Here is a 21,568-nt window from a genome sequence, read left to right on the forward strand (position 1 = left end):
TCCCTTAAGAACAAGAGGACCAGGCCTGTTGAAATCCAACATGCTTGATCCTTTCCCCCCCGCATCTGCCATTGGGGGTAAGTGAAGACCCTATTATACACCTAGGATGGTGGGTCGGTCCTGCTGAAAAGGATGGGTTCAGCCGACATTTATTCAAGGTTTATGGTCACCAAGTGCGTCATTTAATGCAAGTAGCCTCGACCCAAGGACATCGCTGAGGTCACCTTGCAGAAATAAAGACACAGCGTTGATTTTTTTTTGGTCATAGTTTATATAATATTAAGTCTTTAAAATGTTAGAAATTAGAGGTTTGGTTCAAAAAATAAATACTCTCTGCAGCCTCCATGTGCAAATGTTTATCGGTAAGGACGGCGCGGGTCGGATGCCTCCTCGCTCTTCCTGCCGTACAGCTTTAAGTGCTGGCTGCTACCAAGCCCGCTGGTCCTTGCCCAAAGCTCTGCCCAGGTACCAGGCTCTCCAGAGGTTTAAACCCCAGCTCTTCTACAGGGATTCCGAATGCCCTCATCTTAGCTTCGTATGTCCGGAGCAGGTCATTGTGCGCCTGAACGTGGGAAGAAATAAAAGTGTTCAGAGAATTGGAAGCGACATTTTAGAAATCGATGTACGGATATCATATTTATAGGGACGGACTAATTACATCATATGAAAATCCCACGCCCTGATTTCCACCATTCCCCCAGTAGCGTTGGCTGCACTCACAGGGCCAATTCTCCAGGCAGGAACATGATGCCCCCTGTTGCTCCCGCGGGTCGGCCCCTACTTACCATACTTCTAGGACCTGTCAAAGGCTACTTTCACACTAGCGTTAATATTTTTCGATATTGAGATCAGTCATAGGGTCTCAATACCGGGAAAAAACTGATACTGATGACATCTCCTGATAGGTCATCAATATAGCAATAATATAGAGAATGCCTATTCTTGTCCGTGGCTGCAGACAGGAATAGGACGTGCTCTATATTTTTTTGCAGGGCTGCGGAACGGAACTACAGATTCGGGCAGCACACTGCGTGCTGTCCGCATCTTTTGCAGCCCCTTTGAAATGAATGGGTCTGCACCCGTTCTGCAAAATCGCGGAACGGATGCGATCCATTTATACGGTCGTGTGAATGCACCCTAACCCTTATGATGAACCACCAAATCCGAGCTAGTGGATGCCATTGGGCTCACTAGAAAGCAGTACTCCCACTGCTATGAGTCCTCACCTTGCACACTCTGGCCAGTTCATACTGCAGGTCCTTAATGGCGTTATTCTTCGTGTCTAAGACGTCCTGTGTGGAACAAGAGAAAAGGATTGTTCCCTCGTACATAAGAAACGCCACATGAAAGGTCTGTTCTACACGGGTCAAGCGTCTCGTACCTCCAGCTTGCGAGTAACCGCGCTCAGAGAGACGGGATCCAGGTTCGATGCGGCCAACACCTCGTTGAGCTGCGCTTCCTTCTTCTCCAGAGTGTCTCCCAGGGCTTGTAGCTTCCTTTCCAGTAGCAAGTTTTTGAATCCGTTCTTCTGCTGAACTTCCTGAATTGCCGCCGTGAATTTGCCGTACAGTTCATCTCGCTCGCTCTGGATCTACGGAGGAAGGAGCGCACAAGGTACTAAAAACCAGGTAAGTTCTAATGCTCGTAAACCGCACCCTCCATCGACAATGAGATGCTCTACATCAGGGATCAGCTGATTTCAGAAACTACAACTCCCAGAATGCTCCATTCACTTCTATGAGGGTAATAACAGCCAAGCATGTTTGCCTGCTGGGAGTTGTAGTTTCCGACGGTTGCTGATCCCTGCTCAACGTTAACCTCCATTACCCAGCAGACCTAGTTGCCGGGATTCTCCGAGGAGCTCTCAATACCAGTTTATGCCACACTGAAGTAGCATTTTTAATGTCCACGTGGATTATGTGTGTTGTTAACTGCTTTCTGAAACTACAACCCCTAGCATGCTGCAGCAATGTGCAGCGTTTATGGAATGCACAAATGAACTAGTCAGGTCCCAAAGATGGCACCCAGCCCCATGCCGCAGGAACGTCTCCGTCACAGCAGTCTTCAGCTGTCAGGACATGAATCAATCAGGTCTGACGGGGGCCGCCGGACCACTATTAATAGATAAATATAGTAAAATGCACAAAATATGACAAAAAAACAAAACTAAAAAAAGCATAGCTTTTCAGAAACCACATGTATAATAAATATCCTATGTAACATGAAGGCGCTTTGCGTTCATACATGACGTTCTTGTCATGCAGAATGTACCATAGGGTCCATTCACACATCCGCAACTGTTGCGGATCCACAAAACACGGACACTGGCCACGTGTGTTCCACATTTTGCGGACCGCACATGGACGCCCTATGATAGAAATGCCTATTCTTGTCCATGATTGCGGACAAGAATAGGACATGTTCTATCATTTTTGCGGGGTCGCGGAACGGAACTACGGATCAGGACACCTCACAGTGTGCAGTCCGCATCTTTTGCGGCCCCATTGAAATGAATGGGTCCACACCCGTTCCGCAAAATTGCAGAATAAATGCAGACCCATTATTCGGATATGTGAATGGATCCTTACCCTAAAGGGCTCTTGCAGATGAACATGTGCTGCCTGAGCCTGTAGAGCAGCCTGCAAACAGCGGGACCCCAATATACGGCACAGGCCGTGTGCGCACTGTATCACGGATGTGGACCCATTCACTCAATCTGGAAGATACGGAGCGCTTCCATGGCATTTCGGTCTGTGCCTCTGCATCGCAAATGGATTGCGGACCCATTCAAGTTGCTGCATCCATCACTGCAGGCCACATGGATGGTGCCCGTGCGATTTTCAGTCCCCAAAGTACGCCACGGACGGCGCATGTTCATACAACAGCTTCTACATCTCCGTACCTGGATGATTTTCGGCTGTAGTCAGGGGAGGAGATGCACAGAAATTATTATAGAGTCTTTGAAATTAAAACTAATATGGGGCCTCTGTTCTCAGTGCTATAGTGAGCGACAATCACAGGATTCATTTTGGGGTTAAAAGTGATGAAAAATGAAAAAATTTGCCTTTTTCTGACATATTTCTCTATAAGGCCAAAAAAATCCCACTTTATCAACTTCAATGTTAAGTAATAAGAAAGCCCTAAATGTCTCATAAAAACAACATAAAAATTGAGGGTAAACTAAGAAATGATATATATAAAAAAAAAATAATCTGCAGCAACATGGATAAGAATTTATGAGAATTTATGACGTGACGCACGTCCTCACCTCGCCGGAAGGATCGATATACTAATAGCCAGGACTCCACAGCCGCAATCGCCACGACTTTAATGCTTCTTTTTATTGGAGCAGTTAAAAGGGTCGTCAGAGTTACGTATAAAACAATATATAGCAGTGAATATATAGGGTGTGACAATGAGAGTGACAAGGGGGGAGGGGGGGACTTCAATGAGAGTGACAAGGGGGGGACTTCAATGAGAGTGACAAGGGGGGGGGGCTTCAATGAGAGTGACAAGGGGGGGGCTTCAATGAGAGTGACAAGGGGGGGGGGCTTCAATGAGAGTGACAAGGGGGGGGCCTTCAATGAGAGTGACAAGGGGGGGGGGCTTCAATGAGAGTGACAAGGGGGGGGGCTGCAATGAGAGTGACAAGGGGGGGCTGCAATGAGAGTGACAAGGGGGGGCTGCAATGAGAGTGACAAGGGGGGGCTGCAATGAGAGTGACAAGGGGGGGGGCTGCAATGAGAGTGACGAGGGGGGGGGCTGCAATGAGAGTGACGAGGGGGGGGGCTGCAATGAGAGTGACAAGGGGGGGGCTGCAATGAGAGTGACAAGGGAGGGGGGGCTGCAATGAGAGTGACAAGGGGGGGCTGCAATGAGAGTGACAAGGGGGGGCTGCAATGAGAGTGACAAGGGAGGGGGGGCTGCAATGAGAGTGACAAGGGGGGGCTGCAATGAGAGTGACAAGGAGGGGGGCTGCAATGAGAGTGACAAGGAGGGGGGCTGCAATGAGAGTGACAAGGAGGGGGGCTGCAATGAGAGTGACAAGGAGGGGGGCTGCAATGAGAGTGACAAGGAGGGGGGCTGCAATGAGAGTGACAAGGGGGGGGCTGCAATGAGAGTGACAAGGGGGGGGCTGCAATGAGAGTGACAAGGGGGGGGCTGCAATGAGAGTGACAAGGGGGGGGCTGCAATGAGAGTGACAAGGAGGGGGGGCTGCAATGAGAGTGACAAGGAGGGGGGCTGCAATGAGAGTGACAAGGAGGGGGGCTGCAATGAGAGTGACAAGGAGGGGGGCTGCAATGAGAGTGACAAGGAGGGGGGCTGCAATGAGAGTGACAAGGAGGGGGGCTGCAATGAGAGTGACAAGGGGGGGCTGCAATGAGAGTGACAAGGGGGGGGCTGCAATGAGAGTGACAAGGAGGGGGGGCTGCAATGAGAGTGACAAGGAGGGGGGCTGCAATGAGAGTGACAAGGGGGGGCTGCAATGAGAGTGACAAGGGAGGGGCGGGCTGCAATGAGAGTGACAAGGGAAGGGGGGGTAAAATGAGAGTGACAAGGGAAGGGGGGGGTAAAATGAGAGTGACAAGGGAAGGGGGGGGTAAAATGAGAGTGACAAGGGAAGGGGGGGTAAAATGAGAGTGACAAGGGAGGGGAGGGTAAAATGAGAGTGACAAGGGAGGGGAGGGTAAAATGAGAGTGACAAGGGAGGGGAGGGTAAAATGAGAGTGACAAGGGAGGGGGGACTTCAATGAGAGTGACAAGGGGGGGGCTGCAATGAGAGTGACAAGGGGGGGGGGCTGCAATGAGAGTGACAAGGGGGGGGGCTGCAATGAGAGTGACAAGGGGGGGCTGCAATGAGAGTGACAAGGGGGGGCTGCAATGAGAGTGACAAGGGGGGGGGGCTGGAATGAGAGTGACAAGGGGGGGGGGCTGGAATGAGAGTGACAAGGGAGGGGGGGCTGGAATGAGAGTGACAAGGAGGGGGGGCTGGAATGAGAGTGACAAGGGGGGGGCTGGAATGAGAGTGACAAGGGGGGGGGGCTGGAATGAGAGTGACAAGGGGGGGGGCTGGAATGAGAGTGACAAGGGAGGGGGGCTGCAATGAGAGTGACAAGGAGGGGGGGCTGCAATGAGAGTGACAAGGAGGGGGGGCTGCAATGAGAGTGACAAGGAGGGGGGGCTGGAATGAGAGTGACAAGGGGGGGGCTGCAATGAGTGACAAGGGAGGGGCTGCAATGAGAGTGACAAGGGAGGGGGGGGGGTAAAATTTTTATCTTGCCTAGGGCAGCAAAAATCCTTGCACCGGCCCTGCCTCTGTTACTCCACAGTGATGGCAGAATTACAAATAGCAGTCCTTGGCTCAGGAGCTTGCGCTCTTCCAGTACTCACCTTTTCAAACCTCTGCACTAAGACTTCATGCTCCCATTTCAGCTCGTTTAGCTCCTTCTCGGTCGACTTCAGACGGGATTTTGTGCTCTGCAGGAAGACAATTATTGTAATCATTCATTCATGAGCGCTCACAGTACATGGCAGAGATGTGAGAGTGACGAGCGCTCACAGTACATGGCAGAGATGTGAGAGTGACGAGCGCTCACAGTACATGGCAGAGATGTGAGAGTGACGAGCGCTCACAGTACATGGCCGAGATGTGAGAGTGACGAGCGCTCACAGTACATGGCAGAGATGTGAGAGTGACGAGCGCTCACAGTACATGGCAGAGATGTGAGAGTGACGAGCGCTCACAGTACATGGCCGAGATGTGAGAGTGACGAGCGCTCACAGTACATGGCCGAGATGTGAGAGTGACGAGCGCTCACAGTACATGGCCGAGATGTGAGAGTGACGAGCGCTCACAGTACATGGCAGAGATGTGAGAGTGACGAGCGCTCAGTACATGGCAGAGATGTGAGAGTGACGAGCGCTCACAGTACATGGCAGAGATGCGAGAGTGACGAGCGCTCACAGTACATGGCAGAGATGCGAGAGTGACGAGCGCTCACAGTACATGGCAGAGATGTGAGAGTGACGAGCGCTCACAGTACATGGCCGAGATGTGAGAGTGACGAGCGCTCACAGTACATGGCCGAGATGTGAGAGTGACGAGCGCTCACAGTACATGGCCGAGATGTGAGAGTGACGAGCGCTCACAGTACATGGCCGAGATGTGAGAGTGACGAGCGCTCACAGTACATGGCCGAGATGTGAGAGTGACGAGCGCTCACAGTACATGGCCGAGATGTGAGAGTGACGAGCGCTCACAGTACATGGCCGAGATGTGAGAGTGACGAGCGCTCACAGTACATGGCCGAGATGTGAGAGTGACGAGCGCGGGATAGACAATGATTAGAGCGTGACCGCTGTTACCTGTCATAGTGACACATCAAGCGTTTTAATCAGTGGGGGTCCGGGTGCCAGGACCCCCACCAATTGCTATAGTGAGGAAGGAGCTAGCTGACCACAGGCTCATAGAGGTTTTATCAGCACATGCTTGAGTGATTCTCCCATCTGTGGGGTCTCAGCACCCAGACCCCCACCAATCAAAATTATGTCAGCAGGACACGTTGTGTGAACAGAGACTTAGGGTTGATTTATAAAAACGAGATCTTAAGCACCCAGCAAAGAGCTCCGCCACTTGCCATATTTAGGGTTTTCTCATAATTTCCGCCCACATAATATCGCCATATAGTACTATGTAGAAAATACTTCCATATACCACCCACATAATATCTTATGACGAACATTAATATGCAGCATCCAAATAATTTTTTCATAAAACCTTCACAAAGCCCACATAATCCAGCAATTCAGTTCCCAAATAATACCGCCCTATACCCCTGCTTAATATGTGTGGCTTTAGCTTGCTCCTGGGGTTCCCCCCTGAACAGTTGCCCAGTTTGCCACCCCTTAAATCCAGCCCTGGGGAACTACCTGCCGCCTGTTTAATCTGCACTGCTGTACCATGAACTGCTATGGACTACAATGGGATGAGAAGTAGCGTATTCTTCAGACTATAAGATGCACCCAGGATTTAGGAGGAGGAAAATAAGAGGAATTTTTTTTTTTTAATCAGACCTCAGATCAGACTCCGAATCCTCATTAGACCCCAAAATCAGATCTCAGATCAGACCCCTAAGCTCCATCAGCCTCAGATCAGACCTCCCCCCCCAGCCTCAGATCAGACCCACAAGTTCCACCAGCCTCAGATCAGAGCCTGCAAACCTCCATCAGCCTCAGATCAGACCTGGCAAACCTCCATCAGCCTCAGATCAGACCTGGCAAACCTCCATCAGCCTCCGATCAGAGCCCCCCAACCTCCATTAGCCTCCGATTAGAGCCCCCAACCTCCATTAGCCTCCGATCAGAGCCCCCAACCTCCATTAGCATCAGATCAGAGCCCCCCAGTCTCCATCAGCTGCAGATCAGACCCCAAAGTTCAACCAGCCTCAGATCAGAGCCTGCAAACCTCCATCAGCCTCAGATCAGACCTGGCAAACCTCCATCAGCCTCCGATCAGAGCCCCCCAACCTCCATTAGCCTCCGATCAGAGCCCCCCAACCTCCATTAGCCTCCGATAAGAGCCCCCCAACCTCCATTAGCCTCCGATAAGAGCCCCCCAGCCTCAGATCAGGCCCCCAACCTCCATCAGCCTCAGATCAGACCCCCAGCCTCCATCAGCCTCAGATCAGACCCCCCAGCCTCCATCAGCCTCTGATAAGACCCCCTTGCCTCGGATGGCACTGCAACTCTGCAGATCCAGGACTCACTGCTCCCTGGTCTTCTTCCGGACCGCGCAGCACTATGTGAACTGACATCGCACAGCATCAGGTCATAGTGCGCGCTTACATCCCGACGCTGTATGCAGAGCAGGGCCCAGAAGAAGACCAGGGAGGACGAGTACAGCCGCACAGCACTTCCTTCACCGCTCCCCGCGCCTCCTGCATAATAATAACTGCTTCCATGATGGAACAGGTCATTAGCATTCGGACTAGAAGACGCACTGCCATTTATCCCTCACTTTTGGGGGAGAAAAAGTGTGCGTCTTAGGCTACTTTCACACTAGTGTTTTTACTGGATCCGGCAGGGTTCAGCAAAAACGCTTCCGTTACTGATAATACAACCGTCTGCATCCGTTACGAACGGATCCGGTTGTATTATCTTTAACATAGCCAAGACGGATCCGTCATGAACTACATTGAAAGTCAATCGAGGACGGATCAGTTTTCTATTGTGTCAGAGAAAACGGATCCGTCCCCATTGACTTGCATTGGGGGTCATGCCGGATCCGTCTCGCTCCGCATCCCAGGACGGAAAAATACTCTCTGGTATGAGAACGCAACTAAACGGAACAGAATGCATTTTGGAGCGTTCCGTTCTGTCCCTATTGACAATGAATGGGGACAAAACGGTATTGACGAATCTCAATACCGTAATATAAAAACGCTAGTGTGAAAAATGCTGCCAAAATTGCATCCCACCAAAATGCACGTATAAACAGCCACCTCATCCTGGGAATTAACCCCGCTCTGCTGCGGCCCAAAAGAATGAATGTAACATAGAAAACTCCATTAGACGCCGACGTCCTAGGGAGCAGATAGATGGCCAGCGCTCAGCACGTGGTAACAGCGAGATCTCCTTCAAGGCAGACGCCCTATTGAGCCAATCACAATGAGGATATGGACATAAGAGCTGAGGGATTCCGGCGTGAAATGATGTCTTCCTAGTGAGAAAACCATGACCGCCGCACAGTCCCGCGGCCTTACACACAGGAGGAGACTTACTGCCAGAGACTTCTTGTCCTTTTCATAATTGGCTAGCTGTCTCTGGAGTTCAGCCACCTCTTCTCGAGCCTTCTGCAGGGGCTCCGTGAGACGACGGTTTTGTAGCTGGAGGTCCGCCATCTCTTTCTCCAACCGGTCTTCCTTTTTCCGCATCTCCTCCATCTGCTCCTGTAATGTGGGTCATATAAAGGGCTGTTACAATGGAGTCTCATCAGTTCATTACAATGCTAAATATCAGCCAGAAATGACTACGAATGTAAAAATCGGGTTAAGGCTGTGTTCACACCTGAGACAAATGGCATCTGATGGACACCACTGACTGTGACGGGTCCGTCGCGTTTCAGTCAGACACAGTGCGCACGAATCTGAGATGGACTCGAACTAGAGCATCTGATGCACATGTGAACACAGCCTTAGAGGACTGACCAGTCTACAGGTATCTCCGCCGTAAACCTGCCTGTGTGAGATCTGGATAAGGAGCCAGCAGACACCTCTTAGGGTCCATTCACACATCCGTATGTGTTTTGCGGTGCCACGGATCCGCAAAACACGGACACCGGCAATGCGAGTTCCGCATTTTGCAGACCGCATATCGCCGGCACTATAATAGAAAATGCCTAATCTTGTCCGCAATTGCGGACAAGAATAGGACATGTTCTATTTTTTTCGGGAACGGAATTGCGGACCCGGAAGTGCGGATCCGCATTTCTAGGTCCAGGCAGCACATCGTGTCGGCCCCATAGAAATGAATGGGTCCGCAATTCCGTTCCAAAAAATGCGGAACAGAATTGCGTACGTGTGAATGAAGCCTTAACTTGGCTATACATGAGATATTTGTCGGCCAAGTGCTGGATCTCTTGCGACCCACCCTGGTGCACATTCAGGCTTTGTTCGGCTGAGCATGCATGTGTTCTGAGAGGCGATAAAGCCGCTGCCAGACTCCTTTGGCCATGGCTTACCTCCCCGAGAAGAAAAGGGCTGGGCGAATTGAAATTCAACAGCCATGTGCTATTGGGGGTGGAGAACTGGGAGACCCCCATATACATTAGATTAGGGATGGCCAACCTGCGGCTCTCCGACTGTTGCAAAACTACAACTCCCAGCATGCCCACACTGCCTACAGCTATCAGCCTTCAGCAGGGCATGTTGGGAGTTGTACTCTTACAACAGCTGGAGAGCTGCAGGTTGGCCATCCCTGCATTAGATATAGGCCTCATGCACATGACAGTTGTTTTTTCGGATAGGATGGGGACCCATTCATTTCAATGGGTCAGCAAAAATATGCTGATAGTTCATCCGTTTGTGTTCCGCGTCCGTTGTCCGCGTTTCCCTTTAGCAAAAAAAAAAAAAATAGTGCATGTCCTACTTTTTTCACATTTGCGGACAAGGATAGTCATTTATTACAAAGGATCTTTGGAAAAAAACGGATCCTTAAAAAAAAACAGATGCCGCATCAGTTTTTTTGGGCGGACGCACAATTTGCAGACGCAAAAAACAACTGTTGTGTGCATGAGGCCATATACTGTACATCTAATGTGTATGGTCAGAGTAGTGGGATTTATCGTCTGCTCCTCTCATCAGCTGCGTAGCGGACACATCGCTAGCCCACGTGTATCCCAAGGTTCAGCTGATGGAAGCCGCACGTCTGTGTTGATACTGCTTTAAGGTGAACCTCTGAGGACATCCGAATGCAAATCCAAAATATCAGCACTAGTCCGTTAAAAGCTATGGACACCACTGGCGGCATTTTTTCTACCTAAATGCATTATTAGGGCGGGTTCACGTCACGTTTTATGCCTCAGTTTGACACAATATATATATTTTATTTATTTTTTCCCCTCACCCACGACAGCACCACGAGAGAGGCTTCGCCCCCATAGACAGGAAACCTGAAGTACAACACGGCGGAGGCTCTCCTCCCGCATCAGTATGGTTTCCTGTCTTTGGAGGGAAGCCTGGAGTATGGTAGAGCTTCTCCCTTGGGTGCCTTCCTTACCTGCGACTTCCATGTGGGCGGCATTCGGCAGCTTGCTTGGTGGCGTTGGTGCGCACTATAGGAAATTCTTTTTTTGCCCAGGGGAGGAGCAGACACTTCCGGAAGCCGAAGCGGCATAACAGGAAGTGAAGTACGTAGAGTGTGGAACGCATAAAGAACGGCGTGATCATTGATGGCGTCATGGGAGGCGCATACAATGCGCGCAGCCCGGAAGTGAGCTGCCGGCAGGTCTAGCAGGAATACAAACCGCAGGTGAGTGTCTCCTGGTGGGTTCCCTGAAGAAAACCCCATGATGGAGGAAGAAAGAAAAGATACTCCTGATGATCCTCCTGCCACTCCAGCGCTGGGACCTACTAAGGAAGGTGAGCGACCACTGGCCACCATATATTCTATACTAATGATATATATATGTTACAGGGCTTTGGCCAAGAGGAAAAATAAGGAGTGCGCTATATGCAGATCCCCTGTGTCTTCTGAGTATTCAAAGAAGCCAAGTCAGGGCTGCATTGACAGAACTGTAGCCGAAGAGTCACCGTCCTTGGTGAGGTCTGATGTTAGTTCTTCTATGGCCGCAAAAAAAGTGGCAAAAAGAAAACAGGTCTAAAAGGGTTCAACCGTTATTTTACGTTCTTCTGACTCAGAACAGAAACTGGATCTTCTTTCCCTTGAGAACCCTTATTCGAAGGCCTCATCTTATTCTTCAGGGAAAGATGAAAAGGAAATAGGAAGACCCCTTTTTCCGGTAAAAAAAATATATATTAAAAGAAAATACCGCTTTTCAGAAGACGACTGTGCTTCCTGGAATAAAGCACCCAAAACTGATGTAGCCATTTCTAAGGTAACTAAGAGATCGTGTCTTCCCTTTGAAGACATGGGTTCTCTTAGGGATGGTTTTTTGAAGGGTGCCTGGGAAGCCTCCACTTCTACCTTTAGACCCTCGGCTGCGTCCACCTGTACAGTCCATTCTTTAATTGTCTGGCTTTCTGAGTTAGGGGATTAGATTAAGCACTTCTTAGCGGATGCTTCTGCAGCTAGATCTTCTGCATTGGCTAACTCTGCGCGGCTGAAGGGCTGGAGTGGAGATCTGCTTTCTAAGAAGCGATTATGCGCTCATTCATGCGGGGGAGAATATCTTTTCGGTCCTGCACTAGACAAGCTTTTAGAGAAGGCTGCAGATAAAAAGAAAACATGTCCTGCTCAATCATTTGCTGCTAGAGGGAGATCTGACCGTTCCTTGGGAGAAAAGAAGAAGCCAGATCAACAATGACGCCAGATGCCATGTAGGAGGAAGATTAGCAAACTGTCTACCTGCATGGAAACAGACTTCAAGCAGTTCTTGGATTCTAGATACAATACACGAGGGTGTTCACGAAGCCGATATCAGAGATGGGGGCTCACATCAGAGAGAGGGACATTCTCTTTATCCCCTATCTAGACGATTTCTTGATAGTAGCAGAAACCAGAGAGTCCTGCAAGAAAGCAGCAGAAGTGGTGTCCCAGACCCTAGAAAAGATGGGATGGATCCTGAGCAGTCCCAGACCCTAGAAAAGATGGGATGGATCCTGAACAGGGAAAAATCCAGAGCAGAGCCTTCCCGGAGTCAGTGGTTCCTGGGCTTACTCCTGGATTCAAGAGTTCAAAAGTGCTTCCTGCCGGAGGAGAAGATTGGGAATTTAAAAGAAAGGATTCGAGACTTAACCAAGAACCCAAAGATATCCCTGAGAAAAGGTATGTCAATTCTGGGAAGTCTGACGTCTTGTATTCTGGCTGTTGTATGGGCCCAGTTACACTCCAGGGACCTGCAGTGGGACCTACTGACAGCTTGGAAAAGGGGGGAAAAGAACCCATAGACAAGAACATAGTGATTTCCATACAAACTTTAGAAAATCTGAGATGGTGGCTGATAAGGGACAATCTAATTCATTCCTTGGAGGAAGGAGGATCTCCTATGCTTAACAGACGCAAGCCCCTGGGGTTGGGGGGCCTCATATCCTGAATCAATCCGTCCAGGGCTTATGGATGGGGAGCCTAAAGTCAGCCTCCTCGAATATGGCGGTGAAGTTTGCAATCTTGGAAGTTCTTTGGTTACTGTCAGACAGCAAGACTGTAGTCTCTTATTTAAACAGACCGGGAGGGAGGGGGGGTACCAGAAGCGGGAGTCTGATGTTAATGGCGGGCGAGATTCTTCGTTTAGAGGAACAAAACTGCAAATCCATTTCTGCGGTTCACATCAAGGGGACAGAAAATATCCAGGCGTCAGTGGATTTCTCAGGGGGAGTGGAGTTTGAGCCAGGAGATTTTCAGGATGATTACAAACAGTTGGGGTCTCCCCTCGATAGATCTTTTTGCCTCAAGCCAGAACAAAAAGATGGAGAAGTTCTTTTCCCTGTCGCCAGAGGGATCCCCTGTAGTCTGGATGCTTTTCTCCACAGATGGGACTTCCCTTAGGCTTATGCCTTTCCTCCTTTTCCCTTAATCCCCAGGGTTCTGCAGAAGATAAAGGAAGATCAGGCGAGAATAATCCTAATAGCTCCATTTTGGCCCAGAAGGACGTGGTTCAGGAGGAGGTCTGTGACGGACCCTTGGGTCCTTCCAGAAGTCCACGACCTTCTATCTCAGGGTCCGGTGTTTCACCCACAGATAGGGAACCTCCATCTGGCAGGATGGAATTTGAAAGGATCCTGCTGATCAATAGGGGGTTTTCTTCTGATTTAGTCAACACTCTAGTTACGGTCTCTATCTATGCCAGAGTATGGAAGAAGTTTTTACGTTTTGCTGGTCTAGATTTTAGATGCATCCCTTCCCAAGCTCCGGTTTGCCAGATTTTAGAATTTCTCCAAAGAGGTTTGCAAATGGATTTGTCTCCTAGCACTTTGAAGGTACAGGTTTCTGCTATATCTGCCCTATTTAACGAAAATGTGTCTTTCGATCCATGGGTTTCTAGATTTTTTAGATCAATTTCCAGATCTTCTCTAAAATTTTCTCCCAGGGTAGCTCCTTGGGATCTGAATTTAGTTCTGAAGGCTTTAACGAAACCGCCCTTTGAGCCCATTGAAGACATTTCTATTAGGCATTTATCATTCAAGCTCTTACGTCAGCCCGAAGGATTAGTGAGCTTCAGTGTACTTCTATTAATCCTCCCTATACCAGCATCTTGGAGGCTAGGGTTATCATCCGTCCTGACCCAGCATTCCTTCCTAAGGTATCTTCTAGGTTTCACAGGTCCCAGGAGATTGTTCTTCCTACTTTTTATGGGACTTCAACTACAGAAGAGGAAGAGTCCTTTCATTGCCTGGACGTTAGAAGATGCTTACTGCAATATTTGTCCAAAACTAAAAAGACTGGAGGAAATCCTCCTCCATGTTTGTTGTCTTTCAGGGGAAGACTAAGGGCCATACCGCATCTAAGAATACTCTGGCCAGATGGTTTACGTCACCAGTATCTTTGGCTTTTTAAGCTTCAGGGAAGTCTCCTCCGGTAGGGCTTAGGGCCCATTCTACAAGGGCCATTTCTACCTCTTGGGCTGTCTCTATTGAGGATATCTGTAAGGCGGCGGTCTGGTGGGCAGAGTTCCTCTCATCCTTGGGAAGAGAGCCTCTGCCTTTTTGTACTTCTGGTTTCCTGTCTATGGGGGTGAAGCCTCTCTCGTGGTGCTGTCATGGGTTCAGGATTAATCCAATAGCCGGTAAGAGTAATCTTCATTAGTTTTATTTATTTTTTACAAAGTGAATGGATGCTACTGGATGGCACCAGTCTGAGGAATCCGTTTAACGTATACGTTTTTTTGTATATGTTAAACGGATGGGAAAAACGTGATATGAGCCCAGCCTTATTGGCTAAAAAGCTGCAGAAGCCAAATTGCACTTGGTTTCTGCAGTTTTTATGTTTTACAGTACGTAGCAAGAGCCGAAATCTGTCAGAGAACTCAGACCCTTTCTCTCCTCTCCTGAACGATCTTCTAAACGGATGGACGGCCATAAATCAACTTAGAAGATCGTTCAAGAGAAGAGAGAGATTATGGAGACGGAGCTAACGGATTTCAGTATTCTGCAGACGCTATGTACGGTGAAACACTAAACATGCAGAAGTCAAACGCTGCCAAAAATGGCCTTAGAATCCTGCAGCGGTGGTGTCGAGCAGGTTTCTGTCCCTTCCAGGCCATAAGTCTGCCTCTACCAGGTCACCATCCCGGCAGAGTGACCAGGTTTCTACTAAATACTGTAGAGACATTTTACTGAATTAATGGCAGTCTCCTGTCTCCCGCTGGAGGATTCCTTGCTTTACGTACCTTCAGTGAGTTGATAAGAGCCAGGTTATTGAGTGTGATGTCATTATAATAGTTCTTGATGTCACTGAAGGCCTTCTCGTGGTTCTTCATCAGAGTGTTGATCTGTCCGTTCTTCCGCTCCTCAACCTCGTGAATTTCTGTCTTTCTGCGGAGCTCTAGCTCATCTCGCAGCACACGCATCTTCTTGTCATATTTGGTTTCAATTTCTGCATGTGGGATTAGAGAGGTCACAGAGTTAAAAAGTGTTTTACTGGTTTAGAAACCGCATTTTCAATTTGTGAAATAGGGTATCCCCTCAGGGCCCTCATCTGTTAGCCAGAGTACAAAGAGCAGCTACAAGGAGCGTCTCTCAGTCTGGAGGACCTGATGTGTCACACAGCACAGCGTCGCAGGAAGAGTGCTGGAGCGGCGGCGTTCAGAACACGGGAGGCGAGGAGATTTGTTTGGTCTGATGAACATTGGGGGTCTGATCTGAGGTCTGAGTGGGGGTCTTATTAACATTGGGGGTCTGATCTGAGGTCTGAGTGGGGGTCTGATGAACATTGGGGGTCTGATCTGAGGTCTGAGTGGGGGTCTTATTAACATTGGGGGTCTGATCTGAGGTCTGAGTGGGGGTCTGATGAACATTGGGGGTCTGATCTGAGGTCTGAGTGGGGGTCTTATTAACATTGGGGGTCTGATCTGAGGTCTGAGTGGGGGTCTGATGAACATTGGGGGTCTGATCTGAGGTCTGAGTGGGGGTCTGATGAACATTGGGGGTCTGATCTGAGGTCTGAGTGGGGGTCTGATGAACATTGGGGGTCTGATCTGAGGTCTGAGTGGGGGTCTTATTAACATTGGGGGTCTGATCTGAGGTCTGAGTGGGGGTCTGATGAACATTGGGGGTCTGATCTGAGGTCTGAGTGGGGGTCTGATGAACATTGGGGGTCTGATCTGAGGTCTGAGTGGGGGTCTGATGAACATTGGGGGTCTGATCTGAGGTCTGAGTGGGGGTCTGATGAACATTGGGGGTCTGATCTGAGGTCTGAGTGGGGGTCTTATTAACATTGGGGGTCTGATCTGAGGTCTGAGTGGGGGTCTGATGAACATTGGGGGTCTGATCTGAGGTCTGAGTGGGGGTCTGATGAACATTGGGGGTCTGATCTGAGGTCTGAGTGGGGGTCTTATTAACATTGGGGGTCTGATCTGAGGTCTGAGTGGGGGTCTGATGAACATTGGGGGTCTGATCTGAGGTCTGAGTGGGGGTCTTATTAACATTGGGGGTCTGATCTGAGGTCTGAGTGGGGGTCTGATGAACATTGGGGGTCTGATCTGAGGTCTGAGTGGGGGTCTTATTAACATTGGGGGTCTGATCTGAGGTCTGAGTGGGGGTCTGATGAACATTGGGGGTCTGATCTGAGGTCTGAGTGGGGGTCTTATTAACATTGGGGGTCTGATCTGAGGTCTGAGTGGGGGTCTGATGAACATTGGGGGTCTGATCTGAGGTCTGAGTGGGGGTCTTATTAACATTGGGGGTCTGATCTGAGGTCTGAGTGGGGGTCTGATGAACATTGGGGGTCTGATCTGAGGTCTGAGTGGGGGTCTGATGAACATTGGGGGTCTGATCTGAGGTCTGAGTGGGGGTCTGATGAACATTGGGGGTCTGATCTGAGGTCTGAGTGGGGGTCTGATGAACATTGGGGGTCTGATCTGAGGTCTGAGTGGGGGTCTTATTAACATTGGGGGTCTGATCTGAGGTCTGAGTGGGGGTCTTATTAACATTGGGGGGTCTGAGTTCTAATTAGCACTGGGGGTCTGATCTGAGGTCTGATGAAAAAAAAAAAAATCTTATTTTCTTCCTCTAAAACATAGGTGCGTCTTATGGGCAGGTGTTTTTTTTTATAGGATGAAAAATGCAGTATGTATTTTATGCAGCAATTCTGGATGGTATCTGATGCACCACAAATAAGTGTCCATTCACACGTCCGCAGAATGGGTCCGCATCCTTTCCGCAATTTTGTGGAACGGGTGCGGACCCATTAATTTTCAACGGGGCCGGAAAAGATGCGGACAGCACACAGTGTGCTGCCCGCATCCGCACTTCCGTTCCGCCAAAAAAATAGAACATGTCCTATTCTTGTCCTCAGACATGGACAAGAAAAGGTATTTCTATTATAGTGCCGGCCATGTGCGGTCCGCAAAATGCGGACGACACACAAAGACAACATGGAGGCATGCAAGAGGGCCCATAGTTCAACAATCATAGCTGACCTTTTACTTGTCTCTCAAAATCATTTCTCAGCCGTGTGATCTCTTCATCTTGTTTCTAAGAAAAAAACATTTGTAGAAGCGGTCAGAAGAAAGGCAAACCAGTGTTTAACTTCTGCATTGCTATATGTCTTGTACAGACAAAGGTAGCTGAACCCAGATGTATCTAGCGGAGACCAATTACCTTTGGTCATGTGGTTAGAAGCAGATGCAGGTAAACACAGCCTCTACATCCTAATAACATCATGTCTAGCCTGAGGCTTCCAACAGTGAACACAGCCTATAAATCATTATCACTGTGGGTCTACCTTGATACTATCAGTACTGAACACAGTGTAGAATTGTAAATGGGGTAGGGAATAGCTGACCAGAGCCACTGTCTACAGCCCCAGTGCCTGAAAAGAGGATGCATAACTCCTATGCAAGCAGGAAGGATGTGGTACTGTATTTTTCGCCATATAAGGCTACTTTCACACTTGCGTTCGGTGCGGATCCATCTGGTATCTGCACAGACGGATCCGCACCTATAATGTAAACGCTTGCATCCGTTAAGAACGGATCCGTCTGCATAAACAGCTTTTTCAGATCTGAGTTTTCACATCGTGAAAACTCAGATCCGACAGTATATTATAACACAGAGGCGTTCCCATGGTGATGGGGACACTTCAAGTTAGAATATACTAAGAACTGTGTACATAACTGCCCCCTGCTGCCTGGCAGCACCCGATCTCTTACAGGGGGCTGTGATCTGCACAATTAACCCCTCAGGTGCCGCAATTGTGCGTATCATAGCCCCCTGTAAGAGATCAGGCACTGCCAGGCAGTAGGGGGCTAGACCCCCCTCCCTCCCCAGTATTAAATTCATTGGTGGCCAGTGCGGCCCCCCCTCCCTCCCAGTTTAATCGCTGGGGCTCCGATTGGTTACCATGGCAGCCAAGACGCTACTGCAGTCCTGGCTGCCATGGTTACTTAGCAATTTTAGAAGCATTATACTTACCTGCGCTGTCTGTGGCCGGCCGGTCGCTCCTCTTACTGGCAAGTGACAGGTCTGTGCTATAAGCAATGCGCCACACAGACCTTTCACTTACCAGTAGGAGGAGCGACCGGCCGGCCACAGACAGCGCAGGTAAGTATAATGCTTCTAAAATTGCTAAGTAACCATGGCAGCCAGGACTGCAGTAGCGTCTTGGCTGCCATGGTAACAGATCGGAGCCCCAGCGATTAAACTGGGACTCCGATCGGAACTCTCCGATGCCACCAATGAATTTAATACTGGGGACGGAGGGAGGGGGGGCCGCACTGGCCACCAATGAATTTAAATACTGGGGAGGGAGGGAGGGGGGGCCGCACTGGCCACCAATGAATTAAATACTGGGGAGGGAGGGGGGGCCGCACTGGCCACCAATGAATTTAATACTGGGGAGGGAGGGAGGGGGGCCGCACTGGCCACCAATGAATTAAATACTGGGGAGGGAGGGAGGGGGGCCGCACTGGCCACCAATGAATTAAATACTGGGGAGGGAGGGGGGCCGCACTGGCCACCAATGAATTTAATACTGGGGAGGGAAAACTCAGATCCGACAGTATATTATAACACAGAGGCGTTCCCATGGTGATGGGGACACTTCAAGTTAGAATATACTAAGAACTGTGTACATAACTGCCCCCTGCTGCCTGGCAGCACCTGATCTCTTACAGGGGGCTATGATACGCACAATTAACCTCTCAGGTGCGGCACCTGAGGGGTTAATTGTGCTGATCACAGCCCCCTGTAAGAGATCAGGTGCTGCCAGGCAGCAGGGGACGTTATGTCCACAGTTCTTAGTATATTCTAACTTGAAGCGTCCCCATCACCATGGGAACACCTCTGTGTATAATAGAATATACTGTCGGATCTGAGTTTCACGATCTAACGCAAATCCGATGGTATATTCTAACATAGAGGCGTTCCCATGGTGATGGGGACGCTTCAAGTTAAAATATACCATCGGATTGGAGAAAACTCCGATCCGATGGTATATTAATAGGGACTCCTGACTTTACATTGAAAGTGCGTTTGCAATTGCACCATATTGTGGCAACGTCAAACAGATCCGTCCCCATTGACTTGCATTGTAAGTCAGGACGGATCCGTTTGGCTCCGCACGGCCAGGCGGACACCCGAACGCTGCAAGCTGCGTTTTGATGTCCGCCTCCAGAGCGGAATGGAGGCGGAACGGAGCCAAACTGATGCATTCTGAGCGGATCCTTATCCATTCAGAATGCATTGGGAATGAACGGATCAGTTCGGGGCCGCTTGTGAGAGCCCTCAAACGGATCTCACAAGCGGAACCCCAAACGCAAGTGTTAAAGTAGCCTAAGACGACAAATATGTGGGGAAAATGTCAGTGCGTCTTATAGAGTGAATACTAATGAGGGCTTCCATTATGTAAGTGCTTATTAGTACAGTAAGACTAGGGAGCGATGAACACAGCACTCCCTGTGCTAGCTCTGTACTCACCGCTCCCTGGTCTTCTCCTACAGGCGCCACACACTGTGCTGTGACCTGCGAACAGTGTGAGGACGTAGCCGCACTCTGTGACCTCACACTGTGCAGCGTCAGGTCACAGCACAGCGCAGCAGGAAGAGCGCTGGATCTCAGGAGCGACGGAGACCAGACAATTTACCTTTAATCATTATCGCCGTGGGTCTACCTTGATATTGTCAGTACTGAACACAGTGTATAAATGTGAGTAATTTGCAGTCTCACCTGAGGTTTGCAATCGTGAATACAGCATATAAATCCTGATAATTGGCAGTCTAATGTGAAGTCTGTAATGGTGACTACAGCATATAAATCCTCGTAATTAGAAACCTAATCTGAGATTTTCAATGGTGAATACAGCCTACACATCCAAATAATTGGCAGTCTAATTTGGTATTTTCTATGGTGAATACAGCCTATAAATACTAATAACTAGGATCCAACCTGAGATTTTCTATGCTGAACACAGCCTATAAATAATGATAACTGACAGTTTAACTTGAGATTTCCAATGGTGAATTCAGCCTATAAATCCTAATAACTGGGATCCAGCCTGAGAATTTCAATGGTGAATACAGCCTATAATTCATAATAACTGGCAGTCTAAACTGAGATTTTCTATGCTGAACACAGCCTATAAATAATAATAACTGGCAGTCTAATTTGAGATTTCCAGCCTATAAACGCTAATACCTGTGAGTCTAACATGAGCTTTGAATACAGATTAATGACCTCGGCAGCCCATATTCACTGTTTCCCTTGTTTTCTTACCATCTTGAGGTTCTTCACCACCATCTCGTTGGCCAGCTCCTGCTCTTTGATCTCCACTTGCAGTCCCCGCATATCTTTGCGTAACAGACCCTCCTGTGTGTGATGGTCCTTCTGCGACAGCTTCATGGCGACGCTGCCCTCTGCTTTCAGCTCTGATATGTTGCTCTGGTGCTCGTATAGCAGATGTTTTACTTTCTGCTTGTATACCTGAACCAGGAGAAAGTCAGGGTCAAATCAGCTGCCATTTTCCTGCCCCTATAAACGGATCAGAACTAGTTGTGAATAGAAACAGTCAACAAGTTGTTTAGGTGTGCCCCTACAATGTAAACCTTTGGACAGTGCCCGGTGTACATAGCGGACTTACCAGAATGCAAATCACCAAAGCAAGCGATGTACAGACCTTGAGCTGGGAGATTGCAGAATTGTGATTTTAGCTCTGAAGTATACTACATACCCTTTAACGTACTGATAGCACTAGGCACCTTTTGAACAGAGTTTTGTTCATTATGAATATTGGCCTGAGGCAGAAGGAGATGATGATAAATGTCTGGCCGCCTCCGTGGGTCCAGAGTCAGACGCTGCCTCGGGGGAATCTCCAGGAAAATGCTGACTTGATGGAGAAGGACTCTCTGTCCCGGCACAGTCAGGGAAGCAGTGCGATCGCAATCGAATCTACTCTCCATAGTCCACACTCCAAACATCTACATGAACCTATCACAAGAACAGATCCCCTTGGACGAGATCCCTACAACTGGCAGAAGACATTAGGATTTGGTCAGCAAATCCCATAGGTTTCAACAAGATCTACTGCCAATCTATAGGGGCTGTTAGACAGTCCTGTCATGTCTGCCATCCGAAACTAGCCTGATACAGTGCGTGGCCCTTTAATTGACAAGAGTCTTTAAATCAGGGGTACATTTATAAGTGTATGCCCGGCTGTCATGGTCCATGTGAAAACCATT

At 49.1% G+C, this 21,568-nt stretch overlaps 1 protein-coding gene across 1 annotated transcript in view; it reads right to left on the reverse strand.

Annotated features, from left to right (window-relative positions):
• Positions 1-76: 76 nt before the first annotated feature.
• Positions 77-21,568, reverse strand: part of GAS8 (growth arrest specific 8) — a 28,344-nt gene continuing 6,852 nt past the window's right edge. The window contains exons 4-11 of the mRNA XM_040409916.1: positions 20,607-20,813; positions 17,315-17,369; positions 15,065-15,270; positions 8,781-8,948; positions 5,392-5,478; positions 1,382-1,591; positions 1,227-1,292; positions 77-562 (exon numbers count right to left, since the gene is read on the reverse strand). Coding sequence (XP_040265850.1) covers positions 413-562; positions 1,227-1,292; positions 1,382-1,591; positions 5,392-5,478; positions 8,781-8,948; positions 15,065-15,270; positions 17,315-17,369; positions 20,607-20,813 — 1,149 coding nt within the window. The 3' untranslated portion in view covers positions 77-412. The remainder of the gene's footprint in view (positions 563-1,226; positions 1,293-1,381; positions 1,592-5,391; positions 5,479-8,780; positions 8,949-15,064; positions 15,271-17,314; positions 17,370-20,606; positions 20,814-21,568) is intronic.

This window comes from Bufo bufo, chromosome 10 (genome assembly GCF_905171765.1).
Source record: "Bufo bufo chromosome 10, aBufBuf1.1, whole genome shotgun sequence".
Taxonomy (NCBI): Eukaryota; Metazoa; Chordata; class Amphibia; order Anura; family Bufonidae; genus Bufo; species Bufo bufo.